At 60.8% G+C, this 18,464-nt stretch overlaps 1 protein-coding gene across 2 annotated transcripts; it reads right to left on the reverse strand.

The window, feature by feature from the left end:
- Positions 1-1,533: 1,533 nt before the first annotated feature.
- On the reverse strand, positions 1,534-15,475 carry BGN (biglycan). 2 transcript variants are annotated; one of them, XM_012757263.2, is made up of 9 exons: positions 15,318-15,472; positions 8,302-8,414; positions 6,247-6,498; positions 5,804-5,916; positions 5,034-5,247; positions 4,366-4,476; positions 4,144-4,237; positions 3,891-4,029; positions 1,534-2,816 (listed from the first exon to the last, which is right to left on the reverse strand). In XM_012757263.2, the coding sequence occupies exons 3-9, from the start codon at positions 6,485-6,487 to the stop codon at positions 2,619-2,621; spliced, it is 1,110 nt and encodes a 369-aa protein (XP_012612717.1). In that variant the 5' UTR covers positions 6,488-6,498; positions 8,302-8,414; positions 15,318-15,472; the 3' UTR covers positions 1,534-2,618. The 2 variants fall into 2 exon arrangements, with proteins under 2 accessions (XP_012612717.1, XP_012612716.1); XM_012757262.2 differs by lacking the exon at positions 8,302-8,414 and having other exon boundaries at positions 15,318-15,475.
- Between the last annotated feature and the right edge of the window lie 2,989 nt (positions 15,476-18,464).

Consider the following 18,464-nt stretch of genomic DNA (forward strand, 5'->3'; position numbering starts at 1 on the left):
GGGGGCTGTCAGCTTGCAGGGATAACCTTGATGTTATTGGACTTTTTCCAAAGCCCAATCAGTCTCACCTTTATTAGTAGTATTATCTAATAGTTTGCAACACCCTTGATAATAGATTAATTCATCTTCACACTATGGCCAAGACCAACGGCCCTTCTACCATGACCTATCAGCCCTTGCAGGGGGTGGCCCTGTTCATCTCTGGGCTCCCGCTCAGACTTACCACCCATATCACACTTGTTCCACAAGTTCCTAGTGGCACTTCCACCCCCACTGTGTCCCTAAGCTGGGATGTGGGGGGATGGGCTTGGGAAGGCATGTGAAATGGCAGGGAGACAAAGCGGAAAGCAGGGCTGGGCTGCACTTGCAGAAAGTGGACACAGGCCCCAGACCCACCCACAGACAAGAGGGTGGAAGGCTCCATCTTTCAGTCTCTGCCAGGCCCTGGCACTGGCCACCCCTCCTCCTGGCCTGCAAGGGGACTTGACCGAGGCCCTGACTCCTGGCCCCCGGCCAGTGCCCTTGCCTTGTGCCTGCCCAGCTCAGCAGAGAGTGCTGGGCCATGGAGCACATGCCCCAGAATAGTGCTATGATGCCGCTGGGTGACATTCTATCGCTGGGCCACCAGGCAGAGCGGCACCTCCCATCCCCCAAATGAGAAACCTGGGGATACCGGGTGCTCCAGAGCCAGGGCAGGCATAATGGCATGGTTATGTGTGAAGAGCCGACATGCACAGCCTCTGGGCTCCAGCTCTCCTGGGCTGTCACTGACAGCGGCCCCACCTGCTCTATTTTTGTTTGTAGCCTGCGGCTGCCCAGGCAAACCCCAGCTCCCACCTCCTGTGCCGGAGGCCCCTCCTGCAAGAGTAAGGGAAGAGCAGCCTGGCTGTAGCCTGTGGCCACCTCAGCCTGCTAGGCGTGCCTCCAGGGGGCATTGCTATGAGGATAGTCCCCCTCCATGCTGCCCTTTCCGGGGCAGACCCATGTACCCAGTGAGCAGATTTCCCTAGCTCTGACCTGGCTCCTCTCTTGGGAGCCAGTGCCAGTGCCCTGCAACCTGAGCTTGGCTTTCCCAGCACACAGTGACCTGCTGGGGGCTGTTTGGGGAGCCGAGGCCAGCCCGGCACAGGTGGGCACACACAGCACACTGCCCAGACCCCATGGGGCCCCTGGTGTCAGCACTAGCACCGCTCTGAGTTGCTGAGCCCCCAAACTCCACCAAGATGCACAGACAGGGCCCCGCCTAGATTTCCAGGCTGCCTTCCTGGCGGGAGGACATCTAGTTTGATGCTCTGCAGCCGGCATGTTCTTGGCAAGCACTGCACTCTGGAAGGGCAGATGCCACCTCAGGCCTGGTCTGCTTCTGGAGCCTAATCTAAGGACAGCTGGGGCAACAGGAGTGCCTAGAAGGGAGGGGGAAGGGGCCAGCCTTGTCATGAGGCCTCCTTGTCCAGCCCTGGACCTGAGGGCAAGGAAAGCAACCAAGAGGAAGCTCAAGGGCTCAGAGGGCCTGAAGAGCCTGGGAGACAGCCATATTGCACAGTATTTCTTTAATTGAAAGATAACAGTTGACCTCAGAAGCAGCCCCTCCTTGCACTGGGTGTGACCACCCACACTCCCCAGCACAGTAGGGACCAGAAGGCAGGGGATAGGGGAGGCCAGCCATCATGGGGGTGCATGGGACTTTGGTGGGTTGCTGGGCCTCTCCCAGGGGCAGGAAGTCCCAGGATCCAACAGGCCTAAGGCTTCCCTCTCAATAGTGGGGCAGGGGGCTGGGCCTCCTCCAGGGCCGTCCAGGCTTGGGGGCAAGGCCTGGGCAGGGCAGGCTTGGGAGGCAGCTTCCCCAAGGTTGCTTGGGCAGGAGCTGGCCAGAGGCCAGTGAGACAGAAAGCGGGCCCAGCCCTAGGCAGAGGGTCAGGGTGTATGTGTATGTGCATAGTGGGAGCTAGAGACAGGTCCAGAAAGGTGGAGGGGATAGGTCACCAAGCCCAGAAGGGAGAAAGATCTGAGGAAGCATAAGACAGACACAGAGAGGGAGAGAGACAGGCAGACAGACACAGAGATGGGGTAGGTGGGGAGAGAGAGAGAGACAGAGAAAGAGAGAGAGATAATTGGTCCCTGAGGGCCAGTAGAACAAGGTGGCTGAGTGGAAGCATGGGTGTTCTGGGGAAAGCAGGGCTGAGGGGGGCTGGAAAGCTGGAAGTGGGTGAAGAGGAGGAAAGCCCGGCCTTGGAAGAATCCACTGTCTCCATTCCTGTGAGCTCTCCCGTCCCATAGATGGCAGGGTCACTTTCGTAGGACTGGAACTTGCACAACTGGGCTTTTGAGTGGATAAGAAGAAAGCTTCATAGGGTGCCTCTAAGTGGCCATGGGGGTGGCAGGGGCAGCTCTGAAGCCGAGGGGTGTGTGGCGGGGGCTGGGCCTTGTGCCTACCTGTGGATTTGACAGCCAGGGAGAGATCGTGGTGGGTGGCGAGTTGGGGTCAGGGACCAAAGGTGGGGGGCTGGGTTGGATGCAGCCAGGCACAGGCTTTGCTCTCTCACTTTCCCCCCTTCAGGACATCTGGCTGTGTTCCCCAGAAACCCCCACCAAGGCCATCATGGTAGCTGCAGCTGCCTCTACTTTTTGTAGTTGCCAAACTGGATGGCCAGGCGGTCGGTGACGCAGCGGAAGGTGGCTGGCTGCACCTCCCAGTACGGCACGGGGTTGTTGAAGAGGCTGATGCCATTGTAGTAGGCCCGCTTCACCCCAAAGCCCACAGGGCAGAAGTCATTGACGCCCACTTTGGTGATGTTGTTGGAATGCAGGTAGACCACCTGGGGGCAAAGGGGCATGGTCAAGGCTTGGTCAGAGGCCAGTCACCTCAGACTGCCCTCCCTAGCCTATTCTACCCAGGGTGGGCACCGCTGGGCGCAGGCCAGACAAAGGGCAGAGTCAGGAGGGGCTGGGCCCCCTCCACACTGGGCTCTCGGCCTCTCTGGAGTCATTGCATTATGTTGCCTCCACCGACAGGGGGAGCACACTGCGTGGGCATGTTTGTTGTGTGGATGTTGGCCCAGACTAAGGCAATGGTGTGTGATCTGGGACTGGGATGAAGGTCTTCAGTCAGCCCGTGTGGGGGTATGGGCTGGGGTGCAAGTGTGTTTGCTGGAGTGAGGCTGTAGCAAACACTGATGCTGGCATGAAGGGAAGAGGGGCCCTTCATGGGCTGCAGGCCTGCCCCCAGGAGAGCACTCTTTCACTCTAGAGAGCTGCAGTGCATGAGAAGAGAAAGAGCCTTTGGGGTGCATTTCCCTTCCTCAGGGGCACTCACTCCCCAACTCCCTGAAGCCACTGTCTTGAGCAGGGGCAGACAGGGGCCAGTGAGGCACTTGTTGCAGGGCTTGGAGCCCAGCAGTGGCCGAGAGGACGCTAGGCGCTAGAGGGCGCTAGAAGGCTGCTGCCGGGACTGGGCTGGCCCCAACACGGGAGCGCCAGGCGCTCGCTAGAGAGCCGGTGAGAGCAAGGTGCTCCTGCCAAGTTCACCCATGTGGCTGGCAGCCAAGCACCGGATGGGGGCCGCTGAGAAAACCCAGGCAAGGCCCTGCACCTCCTCTTCAGCCCACTTCCTGCCTTGGGCTGTCCCTGTCTTGGCACAGATCTGCGCGCCCTGATGCCCAGACTGTTCTCTGAGCCCTCTGGTGTCCACCCCACCTCGGAGACCCTCAGGCCACCTGTCAACCACCCTCCTCAGCGTCCACACTGGAGTCCCTGCTCTCCTCCTGCTCAGCATAGATGGAGTGCTAGGCCTGCTCCTTCTAGGTGAGGAGAGAAAGGAGCCCGGAGACATGCGCTCCCCAGCCCAGGCATAGGGCACCTGGCACCTGAGGCTGCCCCACTGTGGCCCTCACCTGCAGAAGCTTGAGGTCCGGGAGCCCAGCGGGCACTCTGGACAGCTTGTTGTTGTCCAAGTGCAGCTCCCGAAGGGTGGGCAGGAAACTCAGGCTACCATTCTCGATCATCCGGATCTGGTTGTGGCCCAGGCCCAGCCTGCAAATGAGCAAATGACATAACTCAGAGGCTGGAGGGGATAAGGGCAGTGGTCTGGCCCCAGGGTGCACAGCACTGAGGGAACTCTGGCGCCCCCTCGTGCCCCAGCCTCACCTGTACAGCTTGGAGTAGCGGAGCAGGTCCTCCAGCTCTATAGCCTGGATCTTGTTGTGGTCCAGATGGAGCTCATTCAGGGTCTCGGGGAGGTCTGCCAGGGAAAGGGGCACACCGAGGTGAATGCAGATGCCCCAGGTGGCAGGAGAGCCCCCCAAATAGGCTCTGCATATCTGTGCTCTTGGAGGTGAGGCAGGGCGGGGAGGAAGGTGGCCTTCCTACCTTTGGGGATGCCGGTAAGCTTGGCCTCTGAGATGCGCAGGTAGTTGAGCTTCAGGCCATCAAAGGCTCCAGGTTCAAAGCCACTGTTCTCCAGGGGGTTCCCGCCCATCTCTAGGAGAGAGGCTCCCTCAGCCCTGGAGCCAGTGGCTGCCTGCACACCCCCGGGCCTGTCGGATCCCCCATCTCCTCTACTGATTTACCGGGCTAATTGCAAACTCCTAGCTGTTCAAGACTGCTGGCCCCAAGGGCAGTGGGCCTGGGATAGGCCTCTGGGGACAGTGGGAGGGGGAAGGAGGGGCAAGGAGTGCTAGAAGTGAAGATGGGGCTCTCCAAGGCCACCCTTGCCCCACTGGCTATCACTGGCAGTCTTCAGCTGGCTACCCGAACACTGGCCCCACCCCCACCAGGCCCAGCCCTCAGTCATGCCCCCTTTGGCCACAGCGATCCCTGCAGCAGAGGGTTTGCTCAGAAACACATCCAACTTTCTTTTGACTGTTTCGAAAGACTCTTGAAATGGTCTCCCTTCCCCATGCCCTAAGACAAGTCTCCAGAACGTTCTGTGAGGCCCACCAGGCTCCTCCATGGCTGTACTGGATGGCTCAGTCTCCCTGACTCCTTTCTGCCAACCACCAGGGTGGGGACTGTCACAGGGCTGAGGCTGCACTCACCAATGCAGTTCATGCTGCGGAGCCCACTGAACACACCCTTGGGCACCCTGCGGATATGGTTGTCGTGGATGCGCAGCTCCACCAGGGAGCCAGGCAGGTTGGGAGGAATCTCCACCAGGTTGTTCTTGGAGATGTAGAGCTTCTGCAGCTTCCGCAGGGGGCTGAAGGCCTTCTCATGGATCTTGGAGATCTTGTTGTTCACCAGGACGAGGGCCTGAGGCAGGTCAGGTGACAGAGATGAAGGTGCCATTTCCCTGACCCTGCCCAACCTTTTCTCCTTTTGTCCGTCCTCTGTTGCCTCAGTGCCTGAGCTTGCTACTGATGGTGCTTGAGGTGTACGAGTGGCTGGGCCTCGAGGGCAGTCTGTACTTTCAGGGAGCACAGAGTAGGGAGCTCCAGCAGCGCCGCTGCTGCCTAGCGCAGCCTGCCACTTATCCACACCTCAGTTTCCCCATGTGCACACTGGCCACAGTGAAATCTGTTCTCCTGTGTTGCTGGGGGTAACCAACATGATGAAAAAGGAACCAAGCTGAGTGACACTGTCCTGTACCTACGTTCGCTCACACTCACGCTAGTGAGCTGTGACCCCAGGAGCTCCTGCCACAGATGGCTCCAGACTCTTCTCAGAACTCCATGGGTCATGGACTACCTTCATGCCCCACACATATGTGAACACACACCCATCTGGCTCATACCCCTGGCTGCAGACCTGTTGACTCCTCCCAGCTCCTCAGAAAGGGCCCTTCGAGGCAGGAGAGGCTGGCACTTACGTAGAGGTGCTGAAGGCCTTTGAAGTCATCCTTGCGCAGCTCAGTGATGTCGTTGTTCTGCAGGTCCAGCAGTGTGGTGTCAGGTGAGATCTCTTTGGGCACAGACTTCAGACCTGGAGGTCATCACCACAGTCCCCAGCATGAGCATGGGGCCACTCAGCCTGCTAGCCCTGCTGGTATGGAGGGCCAGGGACATACACACAGGGATACCAACACAGAGACAGGGACTCCACTACAAATGGGTGCAAGCTCCAGAGCTTGCAGACAGAGGCTCTGCTGGCTCCTTGCTCATTGGCAGCCTGACTTCTGGACACCCCACACCCTCACATCACAATCCCCAAGCCTGCAGAGGCTCTCCCCATCTCCCCATCCATAGGACAGTCACATGTCCCCCTGAGGATGGGTTCTCCCTGTACATCTCCCCCCTACTGCCAGGGACTGACCCAGGTCAGAGCACTGAACAACCCGCAGGTGGCAGTGACAGCCGAAAGGACACATGGTGCTGAAGGTGGGTGTGAGAGAGTCCAGATCTGGGACGCCTGAGGTCGTGTCAGCGCCTGAAGCCTCCTCGTCGTTCATCATGAGCAGCCCGTCATCCAGGGTGAAGTCCCAGAAACCCTTCTGTTCAAAGGGCAGAGCCTGGCTCAGGGCCAGCAGAGACGCGAGGAGCCACAGTGGCCGCATGGTGGCTATGCCTGGGAGTTGGGGGAAGGGGGCCATCTGTCAGCATCAGCTCCCACCATCTGGACACATTCCCACCCATCTTCCCAACACCAAGGGGCTGGTGCTCTGTGCGGGTGCTGGCCCTGTGTTCCCATCCCTCACCAGGGACAGCCTGACCACAGGGCGGGAGGCCGGGGCAGGGTGGGAGTGTGCTGCTGGCCGGGGGGCACCTCATCCTGCTCCCCTGCCCTCTCTCCCCAGGGCAGGACTTGCTTCGCTGGGCAAGGAGATGTCTTCCCAAGTAGCAAGTCTGTAGACCTCGTGCCATGGAACCGGCCTGCCTTGGGGTGGGGGCCAGTGGGGCTGAGAAGGAGGCAGCGGGGGGACCCAGCTCTTGGCCCCTGGCTTTGAAGCATTCACTTTGGAGACCACCACGGCCTCCTTGGCCAACCCTGCCTGAGAGCTCTAGGCTCAAGGCGATGCGGAGTTAGTTGAGATAGGCAACCATGAGTCATTTCCTTCCCTGCCTGTCCCCTTTCCCCTGTGTCCACATTCCTCTGAGAAAGCCTGGAGGCCGAGGCAGGGGCAGCAGTCTGGAGAAAGAGGGGTGTCCTTCAAGGCTGTGGGCAAAATCGGCCGAGGCAATTCTGACTGGAGGGACCACTGATCCTCCTGCCTGGCCCACAGAGCCCTTCCTTCCTGCCCATGGCCTCGGCCCTCAGACAGGCCCCCCAAGGGGAGCAGGCTACTGCCAGGGTGGCAGGGCAGAGTCAGGCTTGTCTGGAGGCCCCCCAGGCCAAGATGCCCTGCCTGAGCCTGCCCCCAGCACCCACACGCGCCTGCTCCCTCCTCCTCCTCAGACATAGCCCCCTCCAGCCCCTCCTACCTCCCCATTCACCCTGATTCCCTGGCAAAGGCCCAGGTTTTGTGCCAGCCTCATTTGCTTATCCATTAAATGGGAATAAATATGCCTGCCCTGCTCATCTCCCAGGCTTGGCTGTCTGGGCTGCCCTGGGGGCATCTGTGGACGGGGAACCCAGCTGGCACCAGGGACTCTTGTAGACCCAAACCAGCCCCACCCAAGGAGGCCCCCACTTAGGTGAGCCTCCTGAGCCAACCGCTGGCTGCAAAGGTATAAGGAGGCCTGGTGAGCAGAGCCCTCAGCATCCTAGGCCAGCACCCCTAACCAGCTTGGAAGCCTGCTGCTTCCCAGGCAGGCCCAGTTTACAAATGGTCTTGGCTGACCACCGGAAGCTGCTGCTTTGGAGTCCTTGCCACCAGCAGGCAGGGGGCCTGGGGACACCTCCAGGTCTAGTTGGGTCTGGGCACAACCACTGCCCCTCTGGTTCCCATCAATCCCAGGAGAAGGTCAGGGTGGAGGCCTATCCTGTCACCCCTGTGGGGTCCCTTGGGCACTCTGGGGAGGCATCCATGCACACACATCTCCTGAGAGGCTTTTGTGGCCTGCCCTGGCCCACACCCGTGCCCGTGAGCAGAGGGATATGTGGTGAGGCTGGAGCTGCAGCTGCTGCTGGCAGGGAGTGGAGAGGCCTCTCTGCAGCCACCCGACCCCCCCCCCCCCCGCAGGCCCTACAGCCCATGGCCCCAGGCCGCTCAGCAAGACGGGATCAGAGCCGGCAACTTAGCTGCTTCCCTCTCATGAGAAGAGCTGGACTTGGTGCCGGGCAGCGCCCAGCCTCCCTCATCCCTTTAAGCCTCGAGACCCCACAATCACATCCCAGGGCCTGCCAGCCTCAGGCTAGCCCAGAAGCAACCAGGGGAGTCCCCAGAGGATCTTGGCCCCAGAGTAGGTAGAAGGACCTGAGCTCGCCTACCTGCACGGCTTCTCCCTTCTCTTCCCGTCAGTTTGCAACCACCAGGACAGGGCAGGACAGGCCAGGGCCTCCTGTGCCTGCTGCCACCACACAGGGCCCTTGCCTAGGTGCCACTGGACACCGGAGGGGGGAGGAGGAGAGGGTGAGAACAGGACAGGGATGAAGAAGGCAGGGAGCAAGATGGAATGGGAGAGAGGGAGGAGACTCCCCTTCCTCCTCGCTGCCTGACACCCCTGCCAATGCGGTTACCTCACAGAGGGAGTGTGAATCAGGGCTGGAACACCCAGCTGAGCCCTGGAAGGCCTTGGGGCTCACAGCTCACCTGGAAAAAGGCGGTGGGGTGTGCTCTGGCCAGACGCAGGGGAGGCTGTGGGGAGAGGCCTGCTTGGGGCTGAGGAGGGCTGGGGGAACAGAGGACCACCTACCTGCACACTGCTCCCAGACCCTCAGAAGCCGAGGCTTCCCTGAGGGCACTTCTGGGAAGGTGGGCAGCCTGTTAGGGAGGACTGTCCACCAGGGGGAGGACTCTGGGAGGGCAGGCCAGGGCCAGACTGGCCAGTGGGGTCCCAGGTGGGTCCATGGGACCAGTCTTGGGGAGACAGGGGCTCTAAGAGGAAGTGCTCCAGTTCAGAGCAGCTGTGCCCAACACAGATGTAAGTCTGGGAAAGGGGCTGGGGGGGAGGCCAGCCCTCCCCACTTGGTTCCAGCTCGGGCTCATCCTGAGAAGGGAGAGGCTGCAGGCTGGGAGGCCCATACACCAGGGCCCTGTGACAGAGGCAGAAAGACAAGGTTTGGCTGGTTTTCCATGGCTCACGGCTGGGCCCAAGCAGTGGGCAGGCTGGAGGGGTGGAGGGTGGGGGAGTGTGCAGGCTGGAAGGGCGGAGGGAGCGGGCAGGCTTCCCAGAACAACCCTCATTTCCCCTCAGAGAACTGGCACAAAACTCAGCACCCAGAACTCTGCAGGGGAAGGAGCAGGGCAGACGCTGAGCCCACAGAGCCAGAGGAAGCCAGATGAGGAAGGCTTCCCTGTGGCCAGTACATTAGTACCCCTATTTTATGGATGAGAAAACTGAGGCCTAGAGAGAGGAACTGACTTCCCCATGTCACTTAGCTTGAGACTTGGAACCTGGCTCTGGCGACTCCAGGCCCTGAGCTTCCAGCTATGCTCCTCAGCCACGGGGGCTCCTGGGGGTCTCTGGTACTAGCTGGCTTGAGGGTGGGCAATGCAGACAGCCAGGGGGGAGGAGTGCCCAGGTCTGCTGGTGGTGGTTGGGGAGATTGCCACAGATATGCCCACCACCTCACACTGCCTGCCCCCCACCAATGCGTGTACACCCGCACACACTCACGCTCTGTCTCTTTGATGAGGCAGGCGGGGTGGCAGCCCAGGAAGCAGGAGTACCCTGTGGATGGATGTGTTAGTGCCACAGCAGGGCCCTCCCGTCCCCATCTCCCCACCACCACCGGGGCCTCTGGGCCTCAGTTTCCCTTCATTGGCCTTTCTGGGTGTGTCCCGAAGGACTTCAGGGAGGGCTTCTAGCCCCATCAAAGTGTGCTGTGAGCTCCCTGGATGCCACCTCCCCAGAGCAAAGGAAAGAAGCGGTAATGGTGGCAAGCCTTGGGCCCGATGACCGCAGGTGTGAGCAAGGGAAGAGGCTGGGCTTCCTGGAGCCGCTGCTGCCACCCTAATAGGGCCCTCCTTGTCTGCCCTTCTGAAAGCCAGTGCAGTCCTCTGCGCAGGATTGCTCCAGGTCTCTGCCAAACAAGACGCGTTGGCAGCCTCTGAGAACACAGAGGGGCCATGCCAGGCATTCAGGCCAGGCCAAGGGTAGCGGGAGCAGGACTTGAGGCCTGGCAGGCCTCGGGAGTTCGCCTGCAGATGTGTGGCTTGTAGCTGCCAAGTAGTGGATGCCAGGCTCTGTCTCTGCTGCCTCAGCCAGGGTGTCTGGCCCCACCAAGCTACCCGACCTGAACTCTGACACAAGCAGACTGCGGGGCCCCTGGGACTGCACCTTTCCTCCCTCTGCTCTGGCGACCAAAGTCCTCTGGGCCCAGGTTCAACCAGCAGGCAGATGCTCATGTCTTGGCTGACACCCAGCCTGCTCCATGCTGCCCTCCCAGGCCTCAGCCCACTTGCCCCCAGTGGCTCTAGCCTGCACTTGGGTGTCACCTGGAGAGAGGACATGTGTGCCTTTCATGGCTCTGCCGAAGCCCGTGTGTGTGTGTGTGTGTGTGTGTGTTTGTGGATGGGGGGGCTGCCTGAGGGGCTGGGGGCTGGAGTGGGGAGGGGTGCACCCTGAGCACTGCTGCATCTGCACCCCAGCCTCACTCTGAGCCCCCGGCACTGCCCCAGCATGCCGTTCAGGGTGCAAGGGCAGCCACTGCCCAAGCACAGCCAGCCAGGACAACTCCTTCCTGCTGTGGCCCTAGCCACACATCTGGGTCCTGCACTTTGAGGACAGGCTGGACCTGATGTGGGTGTCAGAGGCTGCAAAGGGCTGGCACCAGGGAGGTGGTGAGGTGGCTGGGTGCATCCACCCCCGCCCCCACCCTGCCAAGAAACTTCTGGAAAGGAGTCGGGCAGCAGATGACCCTGGTCAGCTGGGAGCCCTGGGTTTCCTGGTCCCTCCACACCTGGCCTGCGTGCCCTCTCTCCTCCTCTCTCCTCACTGAAGAAATCCCAGGCTCTTACTTGCCATGTGCTAGAAACTGTGAGGAAGAAGGAGGTGCTGTCACCTACCAGGGGCAGGGCAGGGGACTCAAGTGATTTCTTTACCTAGCCCCAGCCTACCCCCATTAACTGTAAGAAGGAAGCCACACTTTTACCACTTGATGAAGGAGTAAACTGAGGTTCAGAGACTTTGCCCACAGCTCTTGCCCAAGGCCACAGAGGGGGGAAGTGGTAGAGCTGCCCATGCATTTAGACCCACCCTCTGCCATTGCAGACATCGCTGGAAGCCCCGAAGCTGCAATGTCTCACACTGCCTGGGTTGTGCAGGGGGCTCAACCAGTCCCCAGGGGTATGGGAGAAGACTCTTTGGCAGCTCCCTCACCCTGGCTGGAAATATGGCACTTCTCTCTGGCTGCCACCATCAATAGCTCCCACTGCCCATGAAGCCAGAAGCTCCTCAGCCCCAGTACACCCACCAGACCAGTCCTGACCCTCTTGCCTCTGCCTGTCTGCAGGGAAGTCTCTTGGAAAAGCTATCATCTTGGCTGGGCCGGGGAGTTGCCACCTCTGAACACCCCAAAGGAGACGTTCCCAGCCTGGCCTCCAGAGCCTGGGGCCCTGCCTGCCTCCTTCCCTTGCCCAGCCCAGGCAAGGCAAGGGGGCTTGGCCCTGCCCTTGGCAAGACAACAGCCAGGCACCAGGAAGAGAGGCTCTGAGTCTCCAGCAGCCCCACACCTACAACGGTCCCCACCCTCTGCTGGTGCTCTGGCTAGGCTGGGATCTTGCCTGTTCATCTGCCAGCCACCATGCTTCCATGGGTGTGTGTCTCTCTGCAGGCCAAGCAGGAGCTCAGCCTGCTAGAGGACAAATGTTGCACTGGCCTCCCAGACCTCCCCTATCTCCAGAGACAAGACTGCCCTCCTTCGAGTCTCACTTCTGTTTACAAAATCCCTAATCCCATGGTCATCTAGACCTCTGCCTGCTCTGTTCTCCTTGGCCTTCTGACCCCCAGAGACCAAATGGGTGGGGATACCTAGCAACCCATGGGGAAGCAGGGGCAAGTTCAAGGGGCACACAGAGTCCAGGCTGGGCCCCTGAAGCTCAGCCCAGGCCAATGTTTCTGTTGAGAGTGGGTTTAAGATACAGCGGACTTGAGGGGCTCTGTGCAAGAAGGCTGGCTAGAGCCTCCAGGTTCCCAAACCACAGGGAGGAGCAGGCACCTTCACTGGGCCTGGCAATGTCAGTGATGCTGGCCTGCCAGTGAGCAGAGAGCTGGCCCTGTTATGCAGGCGGGGGTTGGAGCTGAGCAGGTGGGAAGCAGGGGCTGTTTTGCAGCATTTGGAAGAGCTGGGGCTGGTGGCCTCCCTCCATGGCCGCACCACTCCAGGCTGCCCAGACTCAGAGCAATGAGGGGTGGGAGAAGAAGGCAAACGGTGGGAGTGCTGGGGTGGTTTCCAGGAGCCTGGGGTCCCAGAGGTCATGAAGGAGGCCTGGGAGGGTCACTCTAGCTGTGGGTCCAGGCGGGGGAAGGGACCTGCTGGCCCAGAAGGTGAAGGGGACATGATACACAACCCCCACCCTCCAGAGGAGGTGGCCAAGTGAGCCCCATGCTTTCCCTAGGGAACACTGCAAAGCTGGTTCTTTCTGGAAAGCTGGAGAAGGGTCTGGCCATGGGTCTTGCCATCTCGTTAGGCTCAGTGGGCCTCAGGCCAGGAGCAGGATTGAGCCACCCCCACCCCCAGGCGCAGCTCCCCTCTGCATGCCACCACCCGCCCGCAGGTCCCACTAAGATTTGCAGAAAGGGCTGTGTGGGCAGCCAAGGTGTGGCCCCCTGTTCTCCCCCAGCCCAGTGTCTGAGCAGAAGAGGACAAGAAGGGGGATACTAGACTGCCCCAGGCCCCGGCCAGCGGGGTGGGGACAGAGCCAGCAGGATCCCATGCCGGCCTGCCTTAGGAGGGAGCCGCTGCCCGCTCACACCCCATGGCCCACAGCCCACGGCCCATGCAGGGTACCAGGGAGAGCCATCATCAGCCCCCAGCCCCTTGGGTGAGCAAGGCCCCGGCTAGTGTGTCCCCTTCCCACCAGTGGGGCTGCCAGAGCTGTCAGGCTGGAAGCCGGGGGAGCGGACAGCTCAGGGCAGGGACTGAGCTCACCTGCTCTGGGGTAACCAATGAGGAGTAGCCAGAGGGGGTCGCAGTGGCCATGAGAAGGCCTTTCGGACAATCAGGGGTGTCGGGGGTAAGCAAGGAAGGTAAAGAGCCCCACAGGTGGGCGTTGGAGGCCCCAGGGCTGGGATGATGCCCGGGGGTGGGGGGTGCACTGGGAATCCTGTGCCTCTGTGGACAAGTGAGCCTTGGGACAGGCCCATGCTGTGCTGTCTCCAAGGGGTGGAGGAAGGACAGTGGGGGCCCTGGGAAGTAGAGGAGACTGGGGGTGTTCCCATCCCCAGGGCGCCAAGGAATCAGAAGCCCGCTCAGAAGTCTCCAGGTGCAAACTGTTAAGTGTGGGCTCATTACAAATCCTTCCTCTGGGGACTTGACGCTATCACCGGAAGGGACATGCTGTGGCCTTGTTTGAGTGACTGTGGAATGTTGGTAAAGAAAGGAAACTCCTTGCCTTGAGGACATCGCCTTTCCTTCTACCCTTCCCCACGGGTGATCCTGCAACAGCAGCAGGCTGCTGGAGGGACTGGGGGTAGGTTGGTGAATGCTCATATGTTGCCCCACATGATGGTCAGGGGCTGGCACCACAACTCTCTGCGCCCCTAAAATGCGCTAGTGCAGAACTGCTGGGAAAGAGCCCAGACTCAGACCCCTCACCTATGCAGAGGCAGTGGGGGAGCAATGCCCACTGCGACCTGCGTCCCTGGGGCTTGGAGGTAGGCAGGTGGCACAGGGAGGCCAGGGCTGCCAGTCACAGCTGGCCAGCTTGCGACAGGAGCCCTTTCTGCTCCCTGGCTCAGAGCTTGCTTCCCCCGCCCAGCCCTGGTGGCTTGAAGGCAGTCCTGAGCCTTCCTTTCAATCCACCCACACAGGCCTGCCCTCAAAGGCTCACTTACCCCGGCCCGTAGTAGCCATACATGGGCATGCTCCACATGATGGTGCCCCTGCCTGCCTCTCGGCTCTCTCAGGGTGTGTCTGGCACAGGCGGCCGCACATTGATAGGAGATGCTCACCTGCATCCCTGGACACAGGTCCCTGGGAACCTTTGTGGCCCTGAGGGAGGCCCCCAACGTCTCAGCTTGTTCCATCCCAATTAGCTGCTACAAGGCAGAGAGCTGGCAGGCCAGGAGAGGGGCAAGGGCAGAGGAGTGGGAGGCCCCTGGATGACCTGAGTGGCCTGGCTGGCCAGGAGACAGGAGAACACTGCTGGAGGACAATCTCCCTAGCCTAAGTAAGATCTGCCATAGCTGCCCTGCAGGACCCCAGGTCCCCTGCTCTGCTCAGCAGGCGTCCAGGCAGCCAGCCCTGCCCATGGAGCAGTGAGGGGTGCTCCCATTCCCCAATCTTCCAGGGTGCTCAGTGGTCACCATCAGTGCTCTGTCTCCTGGGTCTCTTGGCAGGCCCCTCTGGGGCCCTAAGCCAGGTCTGCCCCAGGGAACATGGCATGGTTGCCTGATTTTCTCTCCTCCACCTCCCCCACCCATTCTGAGTCCCAGTCCTAGGGGTTCTGGGGACAGACAAGACTGAGTCCCCACTCAGCCACACTCAGCCCTGCAGCCACTCAGCCCTTCCTCACAGGAGGAAGTAGAGGCAGGGCATTAGCCTGGGGTGAGTGAGGAACATTTGGGCAGGGTGCCTGTGGCATGCCTGGGAAACCAAGTCCCTCAGCCCATGCCAGAGACTAGCCCCAGGCAGCAGGGGCTGCCCTTGAGCTCAGCACACTCGGAGGTGCTCCCCAACCTGGCCAGGAGCCAAGCCCCAAAGTAAGGAGGCGCCTGGGCAGAGTTGGCGGGTTGGCGGGAATGGAGGATGCACCTGGGACTTGCTGTGATGGGACAGGGCTATTGGCAAAACTGGGATGCCAGCCACCCAGTGATGCTCTGGGGTGGCAGCTGAGTGGAAGGACAGCGAGAAGGGAAGCAGAGAGACAAGAAATGGACAGGGATGGGCAAGGTCAAAGGGGAGAGGGGAAGGAAGGGCTGGGGGAAAGGTGCCTGGAGGGTGGGGGACAGGGAGAAAGCACAAGGAGCCAGAGGGCCACAGGTTGGCAATGACGGGTGTCCTGGGGCTGGAGAGGGAGTCATCTCCTGGCTGCCGAGGGGGCAGCTTGAGGCCAGTGGCGGGGGGACAGTCAGGACGCTGTGGGTAGGGCTGGTGCGGGGCTAGTGCAGGAGGGGCCCTACCTGGGGAGGGGAAGAGGCCAGGCTGGCTAGTTGGCAGGCTGAGATGATGGCTGTCTGTGAGTCTGTCCGTCGTTTTCAGGCAGACAGAAAGCAGCTGCTCTCTCCTGGGCAGTTGGTGGAGAGAGGGAGTCTGAGGCGGGTGGGCGGGAGACTAAGGCTGGGCAGGCAGGCGGTGGCGGTGGGAGGGGATGGAGGAGGGGGCAGGGAGAGAGGAAAGGAGGGAGGGGGCTGGTGGGGCGGAGCGGGGCGGTAGTGGCAGGAGGGAGGGAGCAGGCTTGGGGGGGACCTGGCAGCTTCAAAGGGAGCAATTTTCTTACAGACTGCTGGCTGGGCTAGCGCCCCCTCCCCCCGTCCCCACCCCCGCCTGGGGCACAGAGCAAACGGACACATACTCAGGCTTACTCCTACAAGGACCCTTGGCGTCTCTGGGCAGGCACAGCCTCCAAGAGTCAAACTTTCCACTGCCCAGATGGGGTCACTGAGGCGCTTGCTGGCATCCCACCAGGCAGAGGAAAGAGACAGGGCAGAAATAGAAGGAAGATGAGGGGGAAGTGGCTTTGGATTGCTAGGCCTGTGAGTGGTCCCTGGGATTCTGTCCCCAGCCTGCCTGGAACCTGCCTCACAAGGGCCTAAGCAAGGAGGTGGTTTCTCTGGGATCAGAGAGGTAGCTGTTGTGGGTTTCTGGAAGGACTTGATCTAGGCTCCTGGGCATTGTGCACACCCTCCCTCCCACCCCACCTTTCTTCCCTTAAAGAGAGGAAACAGTCTTGTCTGCGTGGTAGCAGGATGGGCCCCAGCTCCACAGACTCTGGGGGCTCTCCAGCCTGCCTGCTCCGAGGCCCGGAGAGCTGATTCAGACAAAAGGAACCCAGGAGTAATCCTTCTTGCTCAATCTGTGCAGGTCCCCTAGGATGAGATAACTGCTCTGTGGGTGGGCATTTCCTCTGGGCTGAGCTCTGTGCTAGTCATTTATGGGGGCTGACTGGGTCAGCTGAGCCTCGGCCTGGCCGCTTCCTGAGGGCCCCAGTGAGTCCAGCTCTGCCTGCATCTAGGGCCCATGTCCTTAGCTCGACATGTCCTCACTGTCCAGTGGTGCCCCATTCCTTCCCTGGCAAGAGCAGCTCCCAAGAGACAAAGGTGAGGGTTTAGAGAGAGTTAGGAACCAAGGTAGGGAGTGACACTAAGGTCTGCAAAAGGAGAACTGGGGACCAAAAGAGAAAACTGCACATAGACAGAAAAAACTCAAAAGTTTTTGCATCTCTGCCCCCACCCCTTCCCGCTGTCTCCCTGGATTCGGATCCAGAGGCCAACCCATTTGTGGGTGAATACACTGGTAGAGATGGGGCTTGTGCAGTGCAGGCTGACTGGCAGTCTGGGTGACTACACCAAATAAAAAACCATTGACTTGTACTTGTTAAACGGACAAATTATCTGCAGTGTGAAGTCTATCTCAACAAAACCGTTTTAGAAAAGGGAAAAACCCACGTAAGGCATGCCTACTGCCCGAGGAGCAGCCTGGGTCCCTGACTGAGCCTGGTGGGGATGGGCTTGGTTGGGGAAAGGCCCAAGGCAGTGGGTGCTCCCGAGGCTAGGCTGAGTGCATGAGGGGTGCTGTGATGCTCTTGTTTCTTGCCCCCCCAGGGCACACACAGTGCCAGAGGCTCAGGAAAGCTACTCGGAGGAGGTGACCTGGAGCAGGCTGGTAAGGAAGAGGGACATCACCGCTGGAAGGAAGAGCACAGGTAAGGTGCAGAGAGTGTGGCGGCCATGAGAGCACAGACCTCACCCTCAGGTCTTAGCCAGGCACCTTCCTGCGGGCTGTACGGACACCTTGGAGCTCTTGGCTATAGTCAGGGGCTGCTTCTGGGGCATTACTTCTGTAAATACAATTCTTGTGCCTGGAAGGTTCTTGTGTCTGTGGTTTGCAGTCTGCAATAAGCCGTAACTGCCCACCCAGCCCAGGGCCCACTGAGTCACTCAGCCTGGCCCTCTAATTTGGGAGCCGCTCCCAGACCCACCAGACAGCACCTCACTTCTTGGGCCTCCCCCTCTCCCTCCCTAGGCCTCAGCTCTCCGCAGCTGTAGCAGTGCTGGGAACAGCCTGTCCTTGCTGGCTAGTGGCACAGGCAGCCTCCTGCCCTTCTGGGCCTCTCAGCCTGGGGGGGGGGGGCACAGGAGAAGGGCAGGCACAGGGGGCAGGTAGGAAGGAAGAGCAGGCATTTCCTGAGGTCCCCAGGGCTCCTGGGGAGGAGGTGACACACACAGCTGTCTTAGCTCCCGGGAACCAGGGCAGATGGGGCACGGGGGGCTGGGGAGAGCCCAGCCCCTCCCAGCACAGCCTGTGTGTGACTGTGGGACACCACTGAACAGGCCCTCAAAGCCCTAGCTAGGACACTTCCCCCAGAGGACTGTAGAGGGCTAGGAGGTCCTTGCCTGTCAGCCAGGAGGCCCTTCTCCTGCCCGAGGGAGCCAAGGACTCTCTACCCAAGGAGCCCACCCCCTCCAGCTTGTGGTGAGGGCAGCCCTGAGTGGCTCTGAGCAGCCAGTCCTCATTTAGCCCTCCATGGGCAGGTGCTGGCAGCAGCAGGTGGGGGCGGTCCTGAGACAGGAGGCAGGGTGAGGGCATGTGTGAGGGAGGGAGAGAGCCTGGGAGGGGTCCTGGGAGAAGGGGAGGCAGGGTGGGCCAGCAGGTCTCAGAGGGCCCCCTCTCCCAGGCAGGGGAATCTAAGCCAGCTGCCATCCCCTTGGCCCGTGCTGGGAGAAGGACCTAGCATCAGCTGCAGCCTGTCCCCCCACGGCTGGCTTGCAGCTGTCTGTACCCTGGCCTCAAACTAGTGGAGGGAGGCTCAGGAGAGAAGCAGGGCACCCAGAGGGCAGGGCCTAGCAGCCTGGGAGGTGGCCCCGTGTGCAGGGGCTCCCAGGGGCTCATGGAAGGCCCCCTACAGAGGTGGCAGCAGCTGAGATAGCTCCTGCTGGAGCCCCAGCCCATACAGAAGAACAATCCAGCCCTGGGCTTCAGGGGCCCTCTGCCCTGCTCCCCTGCTCTCTGTGGGTGGCTACTTCTAGAACCCTTCTGCCTCCACACACTACTCCTCTCCCTCCCTGTCTATCCTGGTGGCACTAAGGGATGGCACACAGTGACAGAAG

Source organism: Microcebus murinus, unplaced genomic scaffold, assembly GCF_040939455.1.
Source record: "Microcebus murinus isolate Inina unplaced genomic scaffold, M.murinus_Inina_mat1.0 scaf003_hap2_Mmur4.0, whole genome shotgun sequence".
Lineage (NCBI taxonomy): Eukaryota > Metazoa > Chordata > Mammalia > Primates > Cheirogaleidae > Microcebus > Microcebus murinus.

Coding starts and splice junctions, on each gene's coding strand:
- BGN (XM_012757262.2), bottom strand. CDS start 6,487: ATGCGGCCACTGTGGCTCCTCGCGTCTCTGCTGGCCCTGAGCCAGGCT. Junction 4,477..5,033: donor CCGCAGCATGAACTGCATTG/GTGAGTGCAGCC, acceptor CCTCTCTCCTAG/AGATGGGCGGGAACCCCCTG. Junction 2,817..3,890: donor CGGACCTCAAGCTTCTGCAG/GTGAGGGCCACA, acceptor CTTTGCCCCCAG/GTGGTCTACCTGCATTCCAA.